Raw genomic sequence first — 18,782 nt, forward strand, 5'->3', positions numbered from 1 at the left:
AAATTTATTTAAAATTCTTATTATACCATAAAAAGATCAGTCAACAAATATATGCATACTACAGTAATGGACCTGCAAATAGCTTCATTTACGAATGTGAACTCTGTGGCTTTGTTTTAAATCTGGAACACTTCTGTAAGGTCTTTGGGATTGCCTGGATGGCTCAGTCGGTTAAGCGTCTGCGGTCAGCTCAGGTCATGATCCCAGGGTCCTGGGACTGAGATAAGAATCTGGATCCTTGCTCAGCAGGGAGCTTGCTTCTCCCCTGCCTACTCTGCCTGCCACTCCCCCGGCTTGTGCTCTTTCTCTTTCTCTCTCTCTCTGACAAATAAATAAATAAAATCTTTTTAAAAAGAAAGAGAAAGGTTTCTCTTTTTAATGTTAAAATAATGGTTGTTGAATAATGTTATAAAAATTGTTGTATATCATTGACTGCCCTAATTTGAGCTAATAATAAACCTTTAGTTTGGGGGACTTTATTTTTTAATCCCAACCTACAGTAAAATTGCCATTGCCTCCAAACGTTTTAACAATGAAATGTTAACCTGTCAGGTAAAATTCCTCCTGAAAAAAAGTGGTGTGACAGTGGCGGAATTTAGAAGTAAACGGTTTTACTGAATTTTTTTCTAATTAAAAAAAAGGCCATCAATACATTGTTCATAGTGTGCATTTTTTATCACAGAGTAACCTACTTAAATGTACAATATCATTATTGCAAGTTAAGATAAAGTGGTTGTGATGAAACAATGGACATCTTTCCTATTTAAAAATAATCATTTGTTTTATCAAGAAGAGAAGTAATGAAATTGATGTTGTTATTTATAATCACATAACACACATTCCACATAAAAAGCCTTAGAATCATTCAGAATAACACAGCATCTATATTATTACACTTTATAAGAAGAAACTTTAACATGTCATATGATGCAAGCCCTTACACCTTTTAAAAATAAATGGAACAAATTTAAGTGACCATATACTTTAAGAAATATGCTTCTACTTACAAATGGACTGTTTGAGATTATGCATTAGCCCTTTTAAATGCTCTTATGCTCCCTGATTCATTAGTATGACCTCTTTTATTTTCACTTCTGCCGTGCTTTTTAAGAAAAAAAAAATTTATTTTACATCATACACTTTAATATTTTCCAGTTGAAAATGAAGATGAGGCTGAAAGGGTTCTTTTTTCCTATGGCTATGGTGCTAATGTTCCCACAACAGCCAAAAGACGACTAAAGCAAAGGTAAAATCAATATATATTTGTTTTACTTATCTACTCAAGCTAAATGTAATTACATTATGCTTTTTTGATAATGTGCAAAGTAAAGTTACTTTATTCTTAGTATGCATAAATATTAAATTGCTCACAAAATAAAGCACAGTAAGTTATAATCATGCATTTCATGTATTTTTAAGTGAGTTTAATGGTCAATAAAAAGAAGTGTACGTTAGAACTTGCCTAGAATTAGATTCAGTGATAATGACACCATTTTAGTTTTATTTTCACGTTAATTTCAACAAATGCTTTTGTACCAACAGTTTTCAGGTTAAAATTAATTGATTATGCTTTTTTCTTTTCTGTGATTATGCTTTTTTCTCTTGTTTTTAATTCAGCTGTGTATATTCCTTGACATATATTTGAGAAAAAGAAAAAGAGAGGCAGGGAGAGAAAGAGATGAGACTGAACGTGTATTATGATTTAAAGTGTAGAAGACTGTGAAGCCCAGAAAACTTGAGGGAGATCCATTCCTGATTTCATGAGATACTACATGAGTACACTAAGAGAAAAATTGTATCTACTTTAATCAGTTTTCTAGCTGATTTTTTTTTTTTTACCTAATTCCTTTCTCCACTTTAGTTCATCCTTCTGTGCAAAAACATCTCACTGCCCTGTTTGCTACTTTATCAAACCTAAATATTTCTGCCAGACCTCCAGGCTTCTCCACGTGGTCCCACCTCTCCAGCCTCCTTTGCTTCTCTACCCAAAATGAGGGCATTATATATTTATGCCTATAAACATCTATTTTCTCCATACCACACAATAGAGCATCTCTCTTATCTCATTAACTCTCGTTTCCCGTGTCGTTTCCCCAGCCAGATGGAAGGTTTCTCAAGGTCAGCAACTATATCTTACTCATGTTTATTCTCTTTCTCTTTGTAGCGTGACGTGAGATACCTGGTAGAATTGTCTCTTCCTCTGAGTGAGGATTCAATGCTGCCTTTTATTTTTTGTATGAGTTGATTGAAACATTTAGAGACATTACACATCAAGTAAGAAGTACAATTCATCTGAACTCTAATACTTTCATAGAAACTTTGAAGTGATGGCTCAGAGAATAAAATGTCTTTAAGGCCATGATGTAAGATATAGGCCATTTCATAACAAAACAAATGGATACTTTATTTCCCTTACTGGTTAAAGAAAATATTTGGAAAAATTTTAGATCAAGGATGAATGACTGTCAAGTGTCATTTTGTAGCTGGAATGGTTAATTCTGTCTGGTGAAGATGCACGTATTTCTAAATTAGGTATTATTTGAAAAATCAGTTATAGCCCTGTCCCATTCCCATTCTCTGCCCACTTTCTTCACAGGTCACTAAGGGTGACCTCGGCTATTTTGTAATTATCATATCACTGCTTGGGAGCATTATATTACTTAGGGAGGAATAGAAAGTACTTTTGTGGGTAAAACTTCTTTGTCAATGGTAAATGATTGGTAAATACTAAAAATTGAAATTTGAAGGGAAAGGTCTATTCTCTTCTTTTTTTAGCAATATGAATCCTTCAAAAGAATCTTTGTCACAGGGGGGAAAAAGAATTTTGCTGTTGCAAGCTTTTTTCTTTAGCCCTAAATGCTGAGTTCCTCTAAAATTGAAAGTAATTATTGCTGTTACCTTACTTTTTTTTAAGAATTTCCAAAAACAGATGTTGATTTCTTAATAATTTTAGAGTGAAGATTTAAGGAACCACAACTGATTCATATTCTGAATAATCTTAACTATCCAAATATTTCTAAAGATTTTATCACTGAGCTATCTATGTGCCTTGAACAAGTGCCTAATGGGCATACTATTAATATCTCCTACCAGCTGGTGCCAGGCATTCGTCTCATGGTGAACCAGAGGGTTATTTTGAGGAAGTGCTTCTCAGGTCATCTAAACTAAGTGAAGGGAAAGTAAGTCTACATATCCAAAGAGGACATTTATGCATTCCTTCATCCATTCATCCATCATCTTTTATTGAGTGCCTGCTGTATGCATGAAATTGAGCAATGGCAAAGAGGTCCCTCTTTCAGAGTCTGACACATTTCCAAAGTTTACAAAGTCTGTATTTCATTTTTTAGTAGATATTTGCAAAGAAGTCAATGGCTTCATGCTCTGTTTAAGTTTAACTTATTTAAGATGAAAGCAATGTAGCTTTTAAGAGAATCTGTATTGAATTCTTCACATTTAAAATTAAAGCAATGGAAACTGAAGGTACATTATAAAACAACTCAATCAACCGCAAATGAAATGTTTGCATAATAAACTTATTATGCGTTAGTCTATACCAAAATATATTAAAATTTCAAAGGAACTTATTTTCAACTGCTACACTATATATTCCATTCATGCTGTGTTTGATATAAAATCTTACACATTCAACAATCAGATCTAGGTACATTAGAGTAACACTTAATTGGAGTAAATTTCTGATTATAAAAATAATATGTTTACTTTAGAAAATGGCTGGTAATCCTACCATCCAAAGATAACCATTAAGAATTTATATAGTTACATGTATTTTCTTGCATAGTTAGGGTATTATTGTATGTAATGTGGAAGTTTAATTTTTTATCTTACAATTCCATCTTGAACATTTTCTTATGTCATTGAATAGTCTTCAAAAAGATTTTTTTTTTTAAGATTCTATTTATTTATTTATTTGACAGAGAAAGACACAGAGAGGGAACACAAGTAGGGTAAAGTGGGAGAGGGAGAAGCAGCCTCCCCGCTGAGCAAAGAGCCCAATGTAGGACTCGATCCCAGGACCCTGGGATCATGACCTGAGCCGAAGGCAGATGCTCAACAACTGAGCCACCCAGGCACCCCATAATTTTTAATGGTTATCCAAAAATTTAATTTTTAGACCTTTGGTTTTCGAGTTTCATGTTAATAAATCAGATAGTCACTGAAAATTTTCACAGGTTGCCTGTTGCTACTCAAGGTATGTTATGAAATGAAAGTGAGAACATGAATGCAGAGCTCATCACACAGCGCCTGGCATGTAGCAGGTCATTCAGTAAAGGCTCGTTTGTTAGACTGATTAATATTTCTTAGAGTACATTACACAGTTGATTTTAGAGGAAAAGCTAGTGTTCCAAAAACTTTAGTCCCAGTTTAAGTTTTCACTTAAAACAGTTTTGTTTGAGAATTTCAGTGAGACTTCTTAATTAGTCAAGACACTGCCTTGGACGTGAAACCAGTTTTGAGATACACTTTCTTTGCTATTAGTATTAAGACATATTGTGATGCCAATTTCCTATTAAAAAGTAGCAAAGTTAATTTTTGTGCTTTGAAAAGTAACTCCTCAAAATGTCTCTTAAACACATTATAATTCTCAAATCAGCTTATTCATATTTTGAAGTTTCAGTGGAGATAATCAACAATAAGGAAATATCACATCAAACTCTTTCTGGGACAGAGTTGCAGTAGGTGAAAAGGTCTTACATAATGAAAGTAAATTAAAATGAAATGGGCTCTTCTTGACTTGACGAAACTTGAAAATCTGAAGTAATGTTTTTGTTTCGGTCATGATTGTTTTGAAAATAGCAAACAAGATTTTCTGGTTACATATTTTGGTTATGCTCTTTAACCTGCAACTTAAATGGGTAACACCCAGGCAGTAACGTGGTCTCAGTGTGTGCTTCTCTGTTTGCTTTGGCAGATCTGAATGGGTAGCCTTTTCTCAAGGTTCTTAAATCTTTCGAACTGCGAGATTTACTGCATACTATAGACCTTTCGTTTTAGTTTCCGTCTAGTTTTATAAAGAGTTTAAAGTCTCACAGTAGATTGAGCTTTATAATAAAGGAAAAAATTAAAGCAGAGGAAACTTGTTTTTCCTCTAGTAAACTTTGGTGCATAATGAAAATTTGCTTTTCTCTTGTTATTCTCATGTAGATAAGGTATCATTTTTATCCTTGGGGAAAGTTGTATTTTTAGGAATAGTCCTTTGAAAAGTTACTGATGTTCTATTCGTGGTCAACTCGAAAGTTGAAACCTATAGAAGAAACTAGGGCAAGTTTCATATGACTATAGGTCATCAGCATGAGACCATTATTTGGTTCTCAAGAATTACCAACAGAGCAGGCAGTACAGGCACCACCAACCTGAAGAGCTCTGAAGCTAGAATCATTCTGGCACTAGTGCCCTTTTTTTGAACAATTTATTTTTTTATGCCATACTAGTAGAGATGGACCTCTGAACTGCTGAAATTGATAAAGATCAAAAGGCCAAATATCATTTCAAACAGGTAACTAATTAGCAAGTCACTAAGTAAATATTTACTTATATGAAGTTTTGATAATACTTAGAAAATCATACCCAAGATTGAAGGAATTGGGACAGAGCATCAGTCCTCCATTCTGCTTTGACATCTCCGATAGAGATGAAAATCTCTCATGTCCACATTGGCAGGGCTATACTATTATGAAGTTATATGTAAGAATCAGCAGTGCTACTCCCATCGACAGATCTAAGAGAATAACTTTTATCTGGAGTCAAGAAATTGTTGAGGGAACTAAGAGATAACTCTGATGGGAAAATTTTACCAGCTAACAGGTGAAATTTTCATTTAATATTTAGATACAGAACTGTACTCCTGTAGTAGTAGTTTCTAGTTGATGTTGAACTTAATCTTGGTGCAGGTAAAAATCACATGGCAATGAATGTAATTACAAAGAAATATTGTTATACCTACCTTAATGTCCAACACATAGCCAGTAAAAGCAGGGCTTTCTTGAGTTCAGTACACTCTGTACCAAAAAAAAAATAATAATAACCTTTAGCAGGAGTCATTTTTCCTGACTATAGTCATAGTTGCTCTTTATAGAGAACTTGGGAAGGACTTGTTTTCATTCTATGTGCATTGTGCTTAAAGAGTTAGAAACTCAGCGCCATAGATGAGAAATTCTTCATTTGTCTTGCTTTGGATTTCAGTTAAAGTGAATTTCTTTCTTCCCACTTCTAACACCCCAGATTTCTACACAGAATCCACTTATGACACCCACTCATGCACCACAATATGCCACATTTAAAGATTCAGAAGAGGAGATGAATGGGTATCTGTGGTATTTGCCTTCCTTTACTAACTTCATGCACATTTTTATTACAAGTTCAGTACTTAGATCCTGAGCATTGTCACGCTTTAATATTGAAACTCTGAGAACTAAGAATATGGTTTCTATCAGTGTATTTATAGGAACAAAATTCACTTAAAACAAAATCAATCAAGAAGGATTTATTAAGTGTCTACTCTGTTTAGCATACACCACAGGGGGTAATATCAGGTCTCCATGTAAGTTCCATCTCTTGTTAAAGAAACGATTAACACATGTGAAAGAATATCAAAAAAGATCAAAAAGTACATAATTTAGTGCCATATTGTATGCCAGACTGTATCAGTCAGAGGAATAGAGATCAGTGAAGACTGGAATGGTCAGAAATGAAAGAAGTGGAACTTGAAGGGAGACTTTGAGAAAAAGTTGGGTCTGGGTTGCCTGAGTGTCTCAGTTAGGCATCCGGTTCTTGATCTCAGCTCAGGTCTTGGGTCTTGAGTTTGAGCCCCACATTGGTGGAGCCTACTTCAAAAAAAAAAAAAGAAGTTGAATCTGTCAAGCAAGGAAGTAACCTGTCTTCTTCAGACTGGGTGACCAACAGAGGTATAGTGGAAGGAATATACAAAGCATCTTTATGGGACATTAAGTAGAATAGACTAGTGGAAAATAAGGTTGGTTCAGTTGAGATTACAGAAGGCCTTGATATTTTTAAATAATTTAGACAGAGTAGAATTAACCATGTAGGTATGATTTGAAGTGGATAAGGAAAGAAAATAAACATCACTGCATTAAATAAGAAATACAGATGTGGGGCACCTGGGTGGCTCGGTGGGTTAAGCCTCTGCCTTCAGCTCAGTTCATGATCTCAGGGTCCTGGGATCAAGCCCCACATCAGGCTCTCTGCTCAGTGGGGAGCCTGCTTCCCCCCTCCCTCTGCCTGCCTCTCTGCCTACTTGTGATCTTTGTCTGTCAAATAAATAAATAAAATCTTTTTAAAAAATACAAATGTCGGGGGCGCCTGGGTGGCTCAGTGGGTTAAAGCCTCTGCCTTTGGCTCAGGTCATGATCCCAGGGTTCTGGGATGGAGCTCCACATCAGGCTCTCTACTCAGCAGGGAGCCTGCTTCCTCCTCTCTCTCTCTGCCTGCCTCTCTGCCTACTTGTAATCTCTGTCTGTCAAATAAATAAATAAAATCCAAAAAAAAAAAAAAATACAAATGTCTGATAGACATATGAAAATATGTTTAACCTCACAAATGAAAAAATTTAAAGTAAGATTCTCTTGTTTAAAAAAGGTTATTAGCAAAACTTTTAAAGATTGATTATGCCCATGGTGAGCTAGGGTATGAAGAAACAGGAGGTCTTTTTTTTTTTTAAGACTTTATTTATTTATTTGACAGAGAGAGAGAGATCACAAGTAGGCAGAGAGGCAGGCAGAGAGAGAGGGGGAAGCAGGCTCCCTGCTGAGCACAGAGCCTGATGTGGGACTTGATTCCAAGACCCTGAGATCATGACCTGAACCGAAGGTAGAGGCTTAACCCACTGAGGCACCCAGGCACCCAAAAACAGGAGGTCTTATATAAAGTTCAGTCTTTCAGTGGTTTATTACTGAACACCTCTTTTGTACCGGGTATTACTCAATGTACTTTGACTACATTCAAGAAGAAAATAAATAAAAATCCTGGTCCTTGGAGGACTTTCATTCTAGTTCATGAGAATTTAAATTTGTACTGACCTTTCAAGAGGAATATCTGAAAATCTGTAATACATATGTGTCTGACCCTATCATTATGCTTTCAGAGGACATGGAAGTACAAGGAGTGCAAAGATACATTTATGTAATCACTTAGAATTTTCTGTAGCATAAGGCACTATTGTGAATGCTGTAATTGGACTGTTTTTATAACTGAGTTGTAAGAGTTCTTAAGGGGCACCTGGGTGGCTCAGTTGGTTAAGCTTGTGCCTTCAGCTCACATCACTATCCCAGTGTCCTGGGATCAAGTCTGGCATCAGGCTCCCTATTCAGTAAGGAGCCTCTTCTCCCTCTACTTCTGCCGCTCCCCCTCAACCTCACTTGTGCTCTCTCACTCTCGCTGTCTCTCCAATAAATAAATAAATAAATAAAATCTTTTTTTTTTTTTTTAAAGAATACTTTATGTTTTCTAAATACAAGTCCCTTACCAGATACATATTTCGGAATGTTCTCTTCTGTTTCATGTGTTGTCTTTTCACTTTCTTGATGGTGTCTTTTGAGGCACAAAACTGTTTAATTTTGATGCAGTGCAGTTTATCTAATTTTTCTTCTGTGGCTTGTGCTTTGGTGCCATATCTAAGAATCCTTTGCCAAATTCCAAGGTCAGGAAGATTTACTCCTGTGTTTCCTTCTAAGAGTTAATATTTTAGCTTTTACATTTAGGTCTTTGATCCATTTAGAATTAATTTTTGATATCATGTGAGGTATGTGTTTTGTAATATTTTTAATGTGGCTCCTAAAAATTTTTAAATTATATGTGTAGCTTGCATTATGTTTCTATTGGAAAAAACTGTCCTAGACCAATGGTCTCTAGACTTTTTTTTTTTTTTAAGATTTTATCTTTTTTTTTTTAATTTATTTGACAGGCAGAGATCACAAGCAGGCAGAGAGGCAGGCAGAGAGAGAGAGAGGTGGAAGCAGGCTCCCTGCTGAGCACAGAGCCCAACTTGAGGCTCTATCCCAGGACCCCAGGATCATGACCCGAGCTGAAGACAGAGACTTTAACCTACTGAGCCACCCAGTCGCCCTGGTCTCCAGACTTTTTAATATGACTCCCTATTGAGAAAAAGAAAATGAGCATTCACCTACCAATACATGTACATGTATTTATCAATTACATATATGTACTATCATATGAATAACATATTATATGCATTAAAATAGAAAACCTACATAGAAAATTAACATTTTAAAGACACTTGCGATTCCTGGGGGCTCAGTCGACTAGTTAAGTGTCTGCGTTTGGTTTAGGGCATAATCCCAGGGTTCTAGGATCAAGCCCTACCTTGGGTTCCCTGCTTGGTGGAGAGCCTGCTTCTGCCACTTCTCCCCTGCTTGTGCTCTCTCTCTATTTCTACCCCCTGTCTCTGCCAAATGAATAAAATCTTAAAACAATAATAATAAAATTTTAAAGACTTTTAATATTAAAATAATGTCAGTAAAATTTCCCACACTTCAATGGATTATTTTGCTCATAATTGCTTTTTCAGACCACCAGTGTAGACTGTGCTCTTAACTTTATAATTGGCTAAAGTCTTCTTCCTTCTTCACAGTGTTGATGGAGAACTCTCCCAAGTGCAAATCTGATCATGTCATGCCTAACCAATTTACGGATAAAATCCAAACTCAGCTTAACCTTTAAGGCTTTTCATCAGCACCATGTGCTTTATCAGACCATACCACACCCCTGCACATCATGCTGTTCCCTCTACCCAGAATTCTCTTTCTCTGCTTCCTCATCAGGTTCATCAGTTTCAGTTTTCATCCTTCCGTGTGCTCCTTAGTATTCAGCACACCGCGCAATAATCTACTTGCTCGTCTTCTTCCGCAGACTTTTAGATCCTCCAGGTAGAAACTGTGTGTTCCCAGTGCCTTATATAGATTACGGGCTTTTTATAAATTCTGTTAAAAGAAAATGTTCTTGGATGTCTTGTTGAATGAATTAATAAATAATGTTTCCTCTAATTCATCCTGCTTTTCTAGTAGTCACTGATATTTATGATGAAGAAAAAAATGCTAATATAATCATTTTCATTTAATTGCAATATGATGACGATGAAAAATTATATGTCCTGTTTTTCCTGTGTGTTCTAGATTTCACAATATTTTTAATTTTTCTTTCTTTTTCCCCTTTTTTTCTATAACATCTATAATCCATGGGCTGATTGGGTCATTTAGGGCAACCCGAGAATCTTAATACTATTTCTGAAATGTCTATGAAGAGATATGTTCTGCTGTCTTTACAGTGACTTTAGAAATAAAAGTGCATCAATTGAAGACTGATTGTATGGCCATGTCTTCTATATTATAAGCATTATGTATCATAAATAAGATCAACATTCATAGTAAAAGTCAGTCATTTTTGTCAGCATCAGTTCCTAGACAGTTCTTCTCAATAAAATGCTCCTAAATACTAGTAATTAGAACACCATAAAACAGATTATGAGCATTTCAAAGCATTATAAGATAACTTCCTTCTGTTTAGAGTTGATCTTCCTTTCTTAGAATCCTCAACTAAAATCAGAGCAATTCTTAGAAGGAGGTAGCCCTGGTATTAGGGCATAAGCACCAACATACCAAGAATTTCTTGATTTCACTAGCTTATGTCATGTGATATTTGGCATTGATAAGTGGTAGCACGCCATATCTGCCTAAGAGCATTATGCAATTGCCAAACAAAACAAAAGCACCCAAATCAAATGAGCTACTTACTTTCATTAAACACGCTGTCTTCAAGCCAGTATCTTCCTCAAAATGTTGGAAATGGGTGACCTTTGCATCTGATTATTTTCTAGCATCCCCTTTTCTTCCTTTTCATATCATTCGCAACTGTTTTCTGTGTAATAGCATTTTATTGTGTTCATTGTTCCATACTGAGCATTACACAGATATGGTCTGTACCTTCAACATACATTTACTGAGAAATTACTGTGTACACAGAAGACACTCGTGCTGAGTTCTGTGAGAGAAAGATGAAAAGACTTACTCCTAACATATATGAAGGATGAGAAAGAAAATGAAAATATGAGTGAAGATATCTCGAAGGATTTTATATTAACTTTATAAAAAAGAGTTAATGAAATAAAATACTGATGTTTACAAACATAATAAATCCAGCAGATTAAAACTGTAAACATAACATAAAATTAGTATTAAAACTTATTTGTAGTGATCTTATTGTAGCGTTAAATTTGAGAGAATTTAGCATTAATCTTAGATTGGGAGACAGAAAATGGGGTAGCCATACTGTAAATATCTTAAAAATCTATAGAAGAAAGTAGATCAGTGATGCCCTATAGCTGGGCAGAAAGATGAGGAACAATGCTAACGGGGAAAGATTTTGTGGAATGAAAATATTCTAAAATTAGAGTATTAGTTGCATAATTCTAAACATACTAAAAATCACTTAATTGGACACTTCAAATGGGTGGACTTTGTGCTATATAAATGACATGGCAATAAAATTCTGTATCATTAAAGCTGTTTTTTACAAAAAGTGATTGTCAAAAAATAAAAACTGTCTTTTCCATCTCTAACTTCAGCTGATTATTAAGGCAAAATCTTATGCCAGTAGAAACGTAGATATGAGCATATCTAAACCAGCTGAGCAATTCACTACATAAACTTTTAACAGAACTCCTCTTTTTCATTTGGGATAACAAGTTCTTAGAAATGGATGTGTAGGGTGATATTTAGCATTACTTCCTGAGTTTTATCTGCATTCCTTTATCCACTGTTAGGAAATATTAAAAATATAATGGAATTGTTCCTGTTCCATAAACAAATAATTTTATTTAAAGTGAAAATATTTTACTCCATGTCATTATATAACATCTTGTCTCCCCAGATTCCACAGATTTTGCAATTCAGTAACAGATTAACTCCTTCGAACATGAAGATATGATAAATAGGAAAGTTTTAGTTTTTTGGAATCACAAAGAAGGTCTTTGGAACATCATGTCTTCCCAACATTATTAGCAGTGCTTTAAAGAATTATACCATGTTTCTTTCCCTAGTAGATAGGAGGAATGATTTTTATAGCTGAGTCTTTTTTTTTATTGTGTCTTTAAAGTGGAATTGGGGCATTTCACATTTAATGTGATGTTAAATACTGGAGGTTACACTCAATACAAGTTGTGATCATCATTAGATGGTCAAAGTGTGATCTTTTAGTACAGAATCTGACTTTACTATAGACTTTCCCACTCTTCATGCATCTTTTCCATCGCGACTTTCAACAGAAAATGTATTCAGTTGTTTTCTGCCTTATAAAATACATTTTGTTGTCTGAGGCAAACATTGAAGCTTTTCTGAGTGCAGGCTTATTATTGTTTCAACTAATTGCCTGATTTGTTTTGTAAATGGGAAATTTCTATAAAAATGGAGAAAAACTGTAAATTGCTATCTTGTGGTCTTTTCAAGCAAGTAATAATGTAACTCTACTTTTATAGCAAGGGTCGAAACCATTACTGCAGTAATCAATATATTACAGTTATATTTTTGAGGAGATTTTAATGTTACTTTCAAAATTCTGAGCTGTTGGGATATTGGTCTTCCACTGTTGACACCTGAAAATATTTGACTCCATATTTTTTCTGTAAATATTGAAGTATTACTAGGAAACGGTAAGTCAGTTTTAAGGCATACAAACACATGATTAATATTTTAGAAAGCATTCCTCTTTTTTAAGCATTCATTCTCTTATTTCACTCACCTAGTGTCCACTTGGCAAGAAGAGTGCTTCAGTTAGAAAAACAAAACTCATTGGTTTTAAAAGACCTGGAACATCAAAAGGAGCAAGTAACACAGCTTTCACAAGAGGTAAATAACTTAAACAAAAGAAACTCAAATAAAGAATCACAGTGTTCATTTTAGTTCTTTGTCACTCCTTTGTATATTTTCTGAGCAGTTCTAAAATAAGCTGTTTGCTAGTACAAAATGATTTTACAACTTACGAAACTAACTTAATGTTAAAGCCTTATAAAACAGCTCTTAGTGTATGGCAAAACTAAGATCAAAAAAAGAGATTAAATGCCCAGACTAAATATAAATGCAGACTAGACAGGCACAGCTTTGATTTCTGAGAATATCAACTGGCAAAACAAGTTTGGCAATTTCAGGTGGCATTTTAAGTTTTTAAATAAAACCTCATTTTTAATTTTTTTTTAATTCCAGCATTGTTAACATACAGTATTATGTTAGTTTCAGGTGTACAATATAGTAATTCAACAATTCCGTATGTTACTCAGCGTTCATCATGTTAGGTGTACTCTTAATGCCCGTCACCTATTTCACCCATTCCCCCCACCCACCTCCCCTCTGGTAACCATGAGTTTAAAACCCCAGGTTTTTTGTTTTGTTTTGTTTTAATGATTTTATTTATTTATTTGACAGAGATCACGAGTAGGCAGAGAAGCAGGCAGAGCAGAGAGCCTGATGCGGGGCTCGATCCCAGGACCGTAGGATCATGACCTGAGCCAAAGGCATAGGCTTTAACCCACTGAGCCACCCAGGTGCCCCTAAAACCTCAGTTTTATATAGGTTTGCTTTTTGACTTGTTTGATGAAAAATTACTTTTTTATTAAACATACTTAACTTGCTGTTCTCAAGCTCTCACATTATATGCTACATGATAGTTCCCAAATTGTCTTTTAAAATTCAGATTCATATTTCTTAGTTCCCTCAGCCTTATATTACATCATTTAAAAAACGTATATATTTTTACATGGTGGTTTTAATCCTTTTATTTAACCTAATTACATTTTTCTGTACTTCTGAAATTCAAGTAACAAAACAATTCAAACCAAAGATGCCAACTCATTAGGATTCCTTTTATTTCCTGAGTTTCAGAATAACAGCTTTTTTATGTTAACATTTTAAAACTTGGATCTTATAAAGAAAGAGATTTTTAAAGACGTATATTAAAAACTATTAATATATATCATGTATTCTTTGTGTTCTGAAGAACCTGTTCATATTTATCTTTATAGTGCCCTCTATTAAAGTACTTCTAATATTAAGACATTAGGAGGATTTTTATGCTTAAATTCCCGAAGACCCATGATATTATTTATCACTCCAGTGCCTGACATGTAGTTACACTCAGGATGGAAGCAGTGTGGCGCTGGCGGATGTTAACTACCAGCTCTCCAGGCCAGAGTGTGAGAGACAGCCCTGACTGGCCACATTTGCTTGTGTCAGTGGGATAAATATGGGCCCTGTGACTAACTCTGAGCTGCCAACATCATGGTACTAAACACAGAGTAAAGATGCTCAGTAACACGCCGTTACATAAAGTTTCTGCTGCACTGGTATGATAGACATGGATAAACTCAAGAGCATAGCTAATAGTAAAATAACCAAGAATCAGTGAGTTTGAATATTTGTTCCCTTTTTTTTTTTTTAAACATTTTTTTTGTAAAGATTTTATTTATTTATTTGACAGATAGAGATCACAAGCAGGCAGGCAGAGAGAGAGGAGGAAGCAGGCTCCCCGCCAAGCAGAGAGCCCGATGTGGGGCTCGATCCCAGGACCCTGGGATCATGACCCGAGCTGAAGGCAGCGGCCCAACCCACCGCATTTAAATAATTTTTCATAATGGTTGTGTTTAACATCCAGCTCACGAAATTCCTAAAAATTGACCGGTTAGGCATCATAAACTGTGATAAGCCAGCTCCAGCACACTATGGAAGGATAAATAAATAGTTAGAGAAAAAATGAGAGGTTAAAGAAATATCTGTTTGCTAATATTTTATAGATCCCTCATGTTTCTTTTAACTTCAGAATGACATATCAAAAATATTTCTAAAAAAAGCTTAACTATATATAGACTTGTGTTGGATGTGTGTGTCTGTGTGTCATAATATTATTTAAAAAAAAAAAAACCACCTTCCTGAGCACATCAGCTAATTGAAATAGGAATTTCTTTTCCTTTGAAAGGAGTTTCTAAACGGTACACAGCCCCATATAAATTGTGCAGGTGAAATGTAAGCAATTAAATTAAGTGTTCTTGTAATGAAGTATAATTAACTTTTTGAGTTTTTATGAAACAATTTTAAAATAAGCTGTTGGCTTATACTGGAAAAAAAAAAAGATTTAAAAACTGAAATATGGAGGTGCCTGGGTGGATTAGTTGGTTAAGGGTCTGCCTTCAGCTCAGGTCATGATCCTAGGGTTCCGGGATGAGCCCCACATTGGGCTCCGTGCTCAGCAGAGAGCCTGCTTCTCCCTCTGCCCCTCTCCCTGCTCACGCTCTCTCTCTCTCTCTCTCTCTCTCACTCCCTGTCTCTCAAATAGATAAATAAAATCTTTTTAAAAAAATAAATAAATAAATACTGAAATATGTGTGATATGAAATGATGCAATGCCTAGAATTTGCTTTTAAATACCCCATAAAAAGTGGGGGGATAGGGCTCATAGATAAAAGAAGAATTTCAAAGTAATGATCATCTTTGAAGCTGGGTAAAGGTTACATACAGGTTTGTTATTCAGTTCTATACTTTTGTGTATGTTTGAAAATCTTTCATAAGACATTGGGAGAAAAAAATCAGTAACCTTATATTAAAATTTTTATTGCTATAGTAGTATATAACTTTTCCCTTAAGATTGAAAATAAACTATTATAATTTGAAATATTCCATGGATTCAAAAATCTGTTTTCTGCTCATGAAAGTTATGTTGCTTAAATTGAAACTAATTATATAAACTAATTAGCTGAAAGATGATAGAGTTAGAATGCTTCTATAACAACTGACTATTCATGATACATGGTAAAAAAAAAAAAAAGAGAGAGAGAGAAGGAAATCCCCTTAAGATCTATAGTCTTTAAGTAGTTTATTTAACCTAGCTTGGAGTTTTGAGGGGAAGCTCAGTCAGTTAAGGGTCGTCCAACTCTTGATTTCAACTCAGGTCATGATCTCAGGGTGGTGAAATCAAGCCCCATATGCTCAGGGCAGAGTCTGCTTGAGATTCTCTCTCCTTCTCCCTCTGCACCTCCCACCATTCATGCTCTCTAAATTAATTAATTAGTTAAAATCTTTAGAAAATTAAAAATAAACGAGCTTGGAGTTTTAAGAATATAATACACAGATGAAACAAATAACTAAAGCTATAACCATGGAGTTTTATATGTAATTGAGAATATATCCAAAATTAAACATAAATGAAGTGCCAAAATAAGAATGCAAAAAAATTCAAAAGAAATATTCCTTTTGTAGTAGCTTTATTGAACTATAATTGACATACAGTAACCTGCACATACTTAAAGTGTCTAATATAATAATTTTTGACACATGTGTATACCTATGAAACCATTACCAAATGTATATACACATACACACACACACACACATATATATATATGCTCTCTTTTTCATCTGACTTCTTTCACTCTGCATAATTATTTCAAGATTCATCCATAGTTCTTTCCTTCCCATTGCTGAGGAACAATCCATTTATGGAAATACCACTGTTGTTCATTCACCTGTTGATGGACATTTGGGTACCTTTCCGTTTTTGCCTATTACAAGTAAAGCTGATCTGAATATCCATGTACAGTCCTTTTATGAACAGGTGCTGTTTGTTTCTTTGGGGTAAATACCTGGGAGTAGACCAGGTGGATCACATCCATATGGTTAGGTGTCTACTTAACATTTTGGAAACGCCAGACTGTTTTCTGAACGTTTGTGCCATTTTACATTTCTGCTAGCAGTGTATGAAAGTTCTAGTGCTTCTACCACCTTGCAAAAGATTTGAGATAGGGGCGCCTGGGTGGCTCAGTGGGTTAAAGCCTCTGCCTTGGCTCAGGTCATGATCTCAGGGTCCTGGAATCCAGCCCCGCATCAGGCTCTCTGATCAACAGGGAGCCTGCTTCCCCCTCTCTCTCTGCCTGCCTCTCTGCCTACTTGTGATTTCTCTCTGTCAAATAAATAAAATTTTTTAAAAAGAGACTTGATATAGTCAGTGTTTTTAATTTTAGCCAGTCTACTGGGTATATAGTGGTCTCTCATTGTGGTTTTAATTTGCATTTCCCTAATGACTAGTGATATTTAGCATCTTTTCATGTGCTTCTTTGCCCTCCACTCTTCTTATTGCTGGAAGCGTCTTCAAATTTTTTCCCATTTTATCACATTGTTTTCCTATTATTGAGTTTTGAATATTATTTATATATTCTAGATACAAGTCCCTTATCAGATATGTGATTTGCAAATAAATATTTTCTCCCACTCTTTGGCTTGTTTTCCCATCTCTTAGCAGTGTTTGAAGAGCAGTTTTTATCAAATCCAGTATATCAATCAGTTCGTTCTTTTATGGGTTTCATTGTTAGTATTGTATCTAAAATATCTTTGCCTGACCCAAAGTCACAGGGGTTTTGTCTTGATGTTTCATAGTTTCAAGTCTATAATCCATTTTTAGTTAATTTGTATATTGTGTGCAAGGTATAGATTGAAATTCATTTATTTGCATATTAAAATCAAATCATTCATGCACCATTTATTAAAAAGATCCCGTTGAGAATCAGTCATAAATGTGTGAATCTGTTTCTGGACTCTGTTTCCAGTTATCTAATTTGTTTATCTTTATGCCAATACTATACTATCTTGATTACTGAAACTTTACAATGTCTTGAAATTAGATACCAGTGGTCCTCCAACCCTATTTATTTTCAAATTTGGCTATTTTGTGTCCTTTGCATTTCTGTGTGAATTCTGTAATCATTTCCACAAAAAATTTTAAAAAGCTGCTGTGATTTTTTATTTGGATTGCATTAAATCTATGGATCAAGATGGAAAATTGTAAATGTTTTATTTTTAAAGAAATTTTTTAAAAGAGCATCTTAAGCAAGCTCCCTGCTGAGCATGAAGACCCTCCAGGGGCTCAGTCTTATGACCCTGAGATCATGACTTGACCTGAAATTGAGAGTCGGACGCTTAACAGACTGAGTCACCCAGGCACCCCAGCAATAGACAATTTTTTAAATAGATAAAATAATATGAGGAAAAGATACTATACTTAGCTAAATAGTTACCGTGCCTGGTGTTCTTAACTCCTTTGTGTAGGTCTAAATCTCCATCTGGTATCTTACAGTTTCTGGTTGATGCATTTCTTTTAACAGTGCCTACAGAACAGGTCTGCAGGTGATGACGTCTTTCTGCTTCTATATGTTGCAAAAAGTTATTTCATCTCTCTTTTTTTTTTTTTACATTTTACATTTATTTTTTACATTTTACATTTTTGACATTTCTTATAATTCTTAACCGAATTTAAGATATGTTTTAAATTTAAGAATTTGAAATATATTTCTGATAGGCCAAAGAAACTGGAAGTATACACTTAAGGGTTCACTCTTCTATGACAGTAAAATTTACATAACATAAAATTCACAATTGTACAGCTCAGTGGTTTTTGGTGTATTTAAAATATTGTACTACTATCACCACTATCTAGTTACAGAACATTTTCATTACCCAGAAGGAAACTCTGCCCGTTAAGCTGTCATTCCCCACTCTCCCCCACCCAATCCCTGGCAATCACTCTGTGCTTTCTGTCTCTGTGAATTTGCCTTTTCAGCACACTTCATAAAAAATGGAATCATGCAGTATGTGACCTTTTATATCTGGCTGCTTTCACTTAGCATAATGTTTTCAAGATTTTCCTGTTTTACCACCTGTCAGTACTTAATTCCTTTTTAAGACCAAATAATATTCCAT

The 18,782-nt window shown here is 34.8% G+C and overlaps 1 protein-coding gene across 2 annotated transcripts in view; it reads left to right on the forward strand.

The window, feature by feature from the left end:
- The window catches only part of PIBF1 (progesterone immunomodulatory binding factor 1), a 202,674-nt gene that overhangs the window by 119,800 nt on the left and 64,092 nt on the right, over positions 1 to 18,782 (forward strand). For both annotated transcript variants that reach the window (XM_046028181.1, XM_046028182.1), the window contains exons 13-14: positions 1,156 to 1,246; positions 12,791 to 12,893. In XM_046028181.1, coding sequence (XP_045884137.1) covers positions 1,156 to 1,246; positions 12,791 to 12,893 — 194 coding nt within the window. The remainder of the gene's footprint in view (positions 1 to 1,155; positions 1,247 to 12,790; positions 12,894 to 18,782) is intronic.

Source organism: Meles meles, chromosome 14 (assembly GCF_922984935.1).
Source record: "Meles meles chromosome 14, mMelMel3.1 paternal haplotype, whole genome shotgun sequence".
NCBI lineage: Eukaryota > Metazoa > Chordata > Mammalia > Carnivora > Mustelidae > Meles > Meles meles.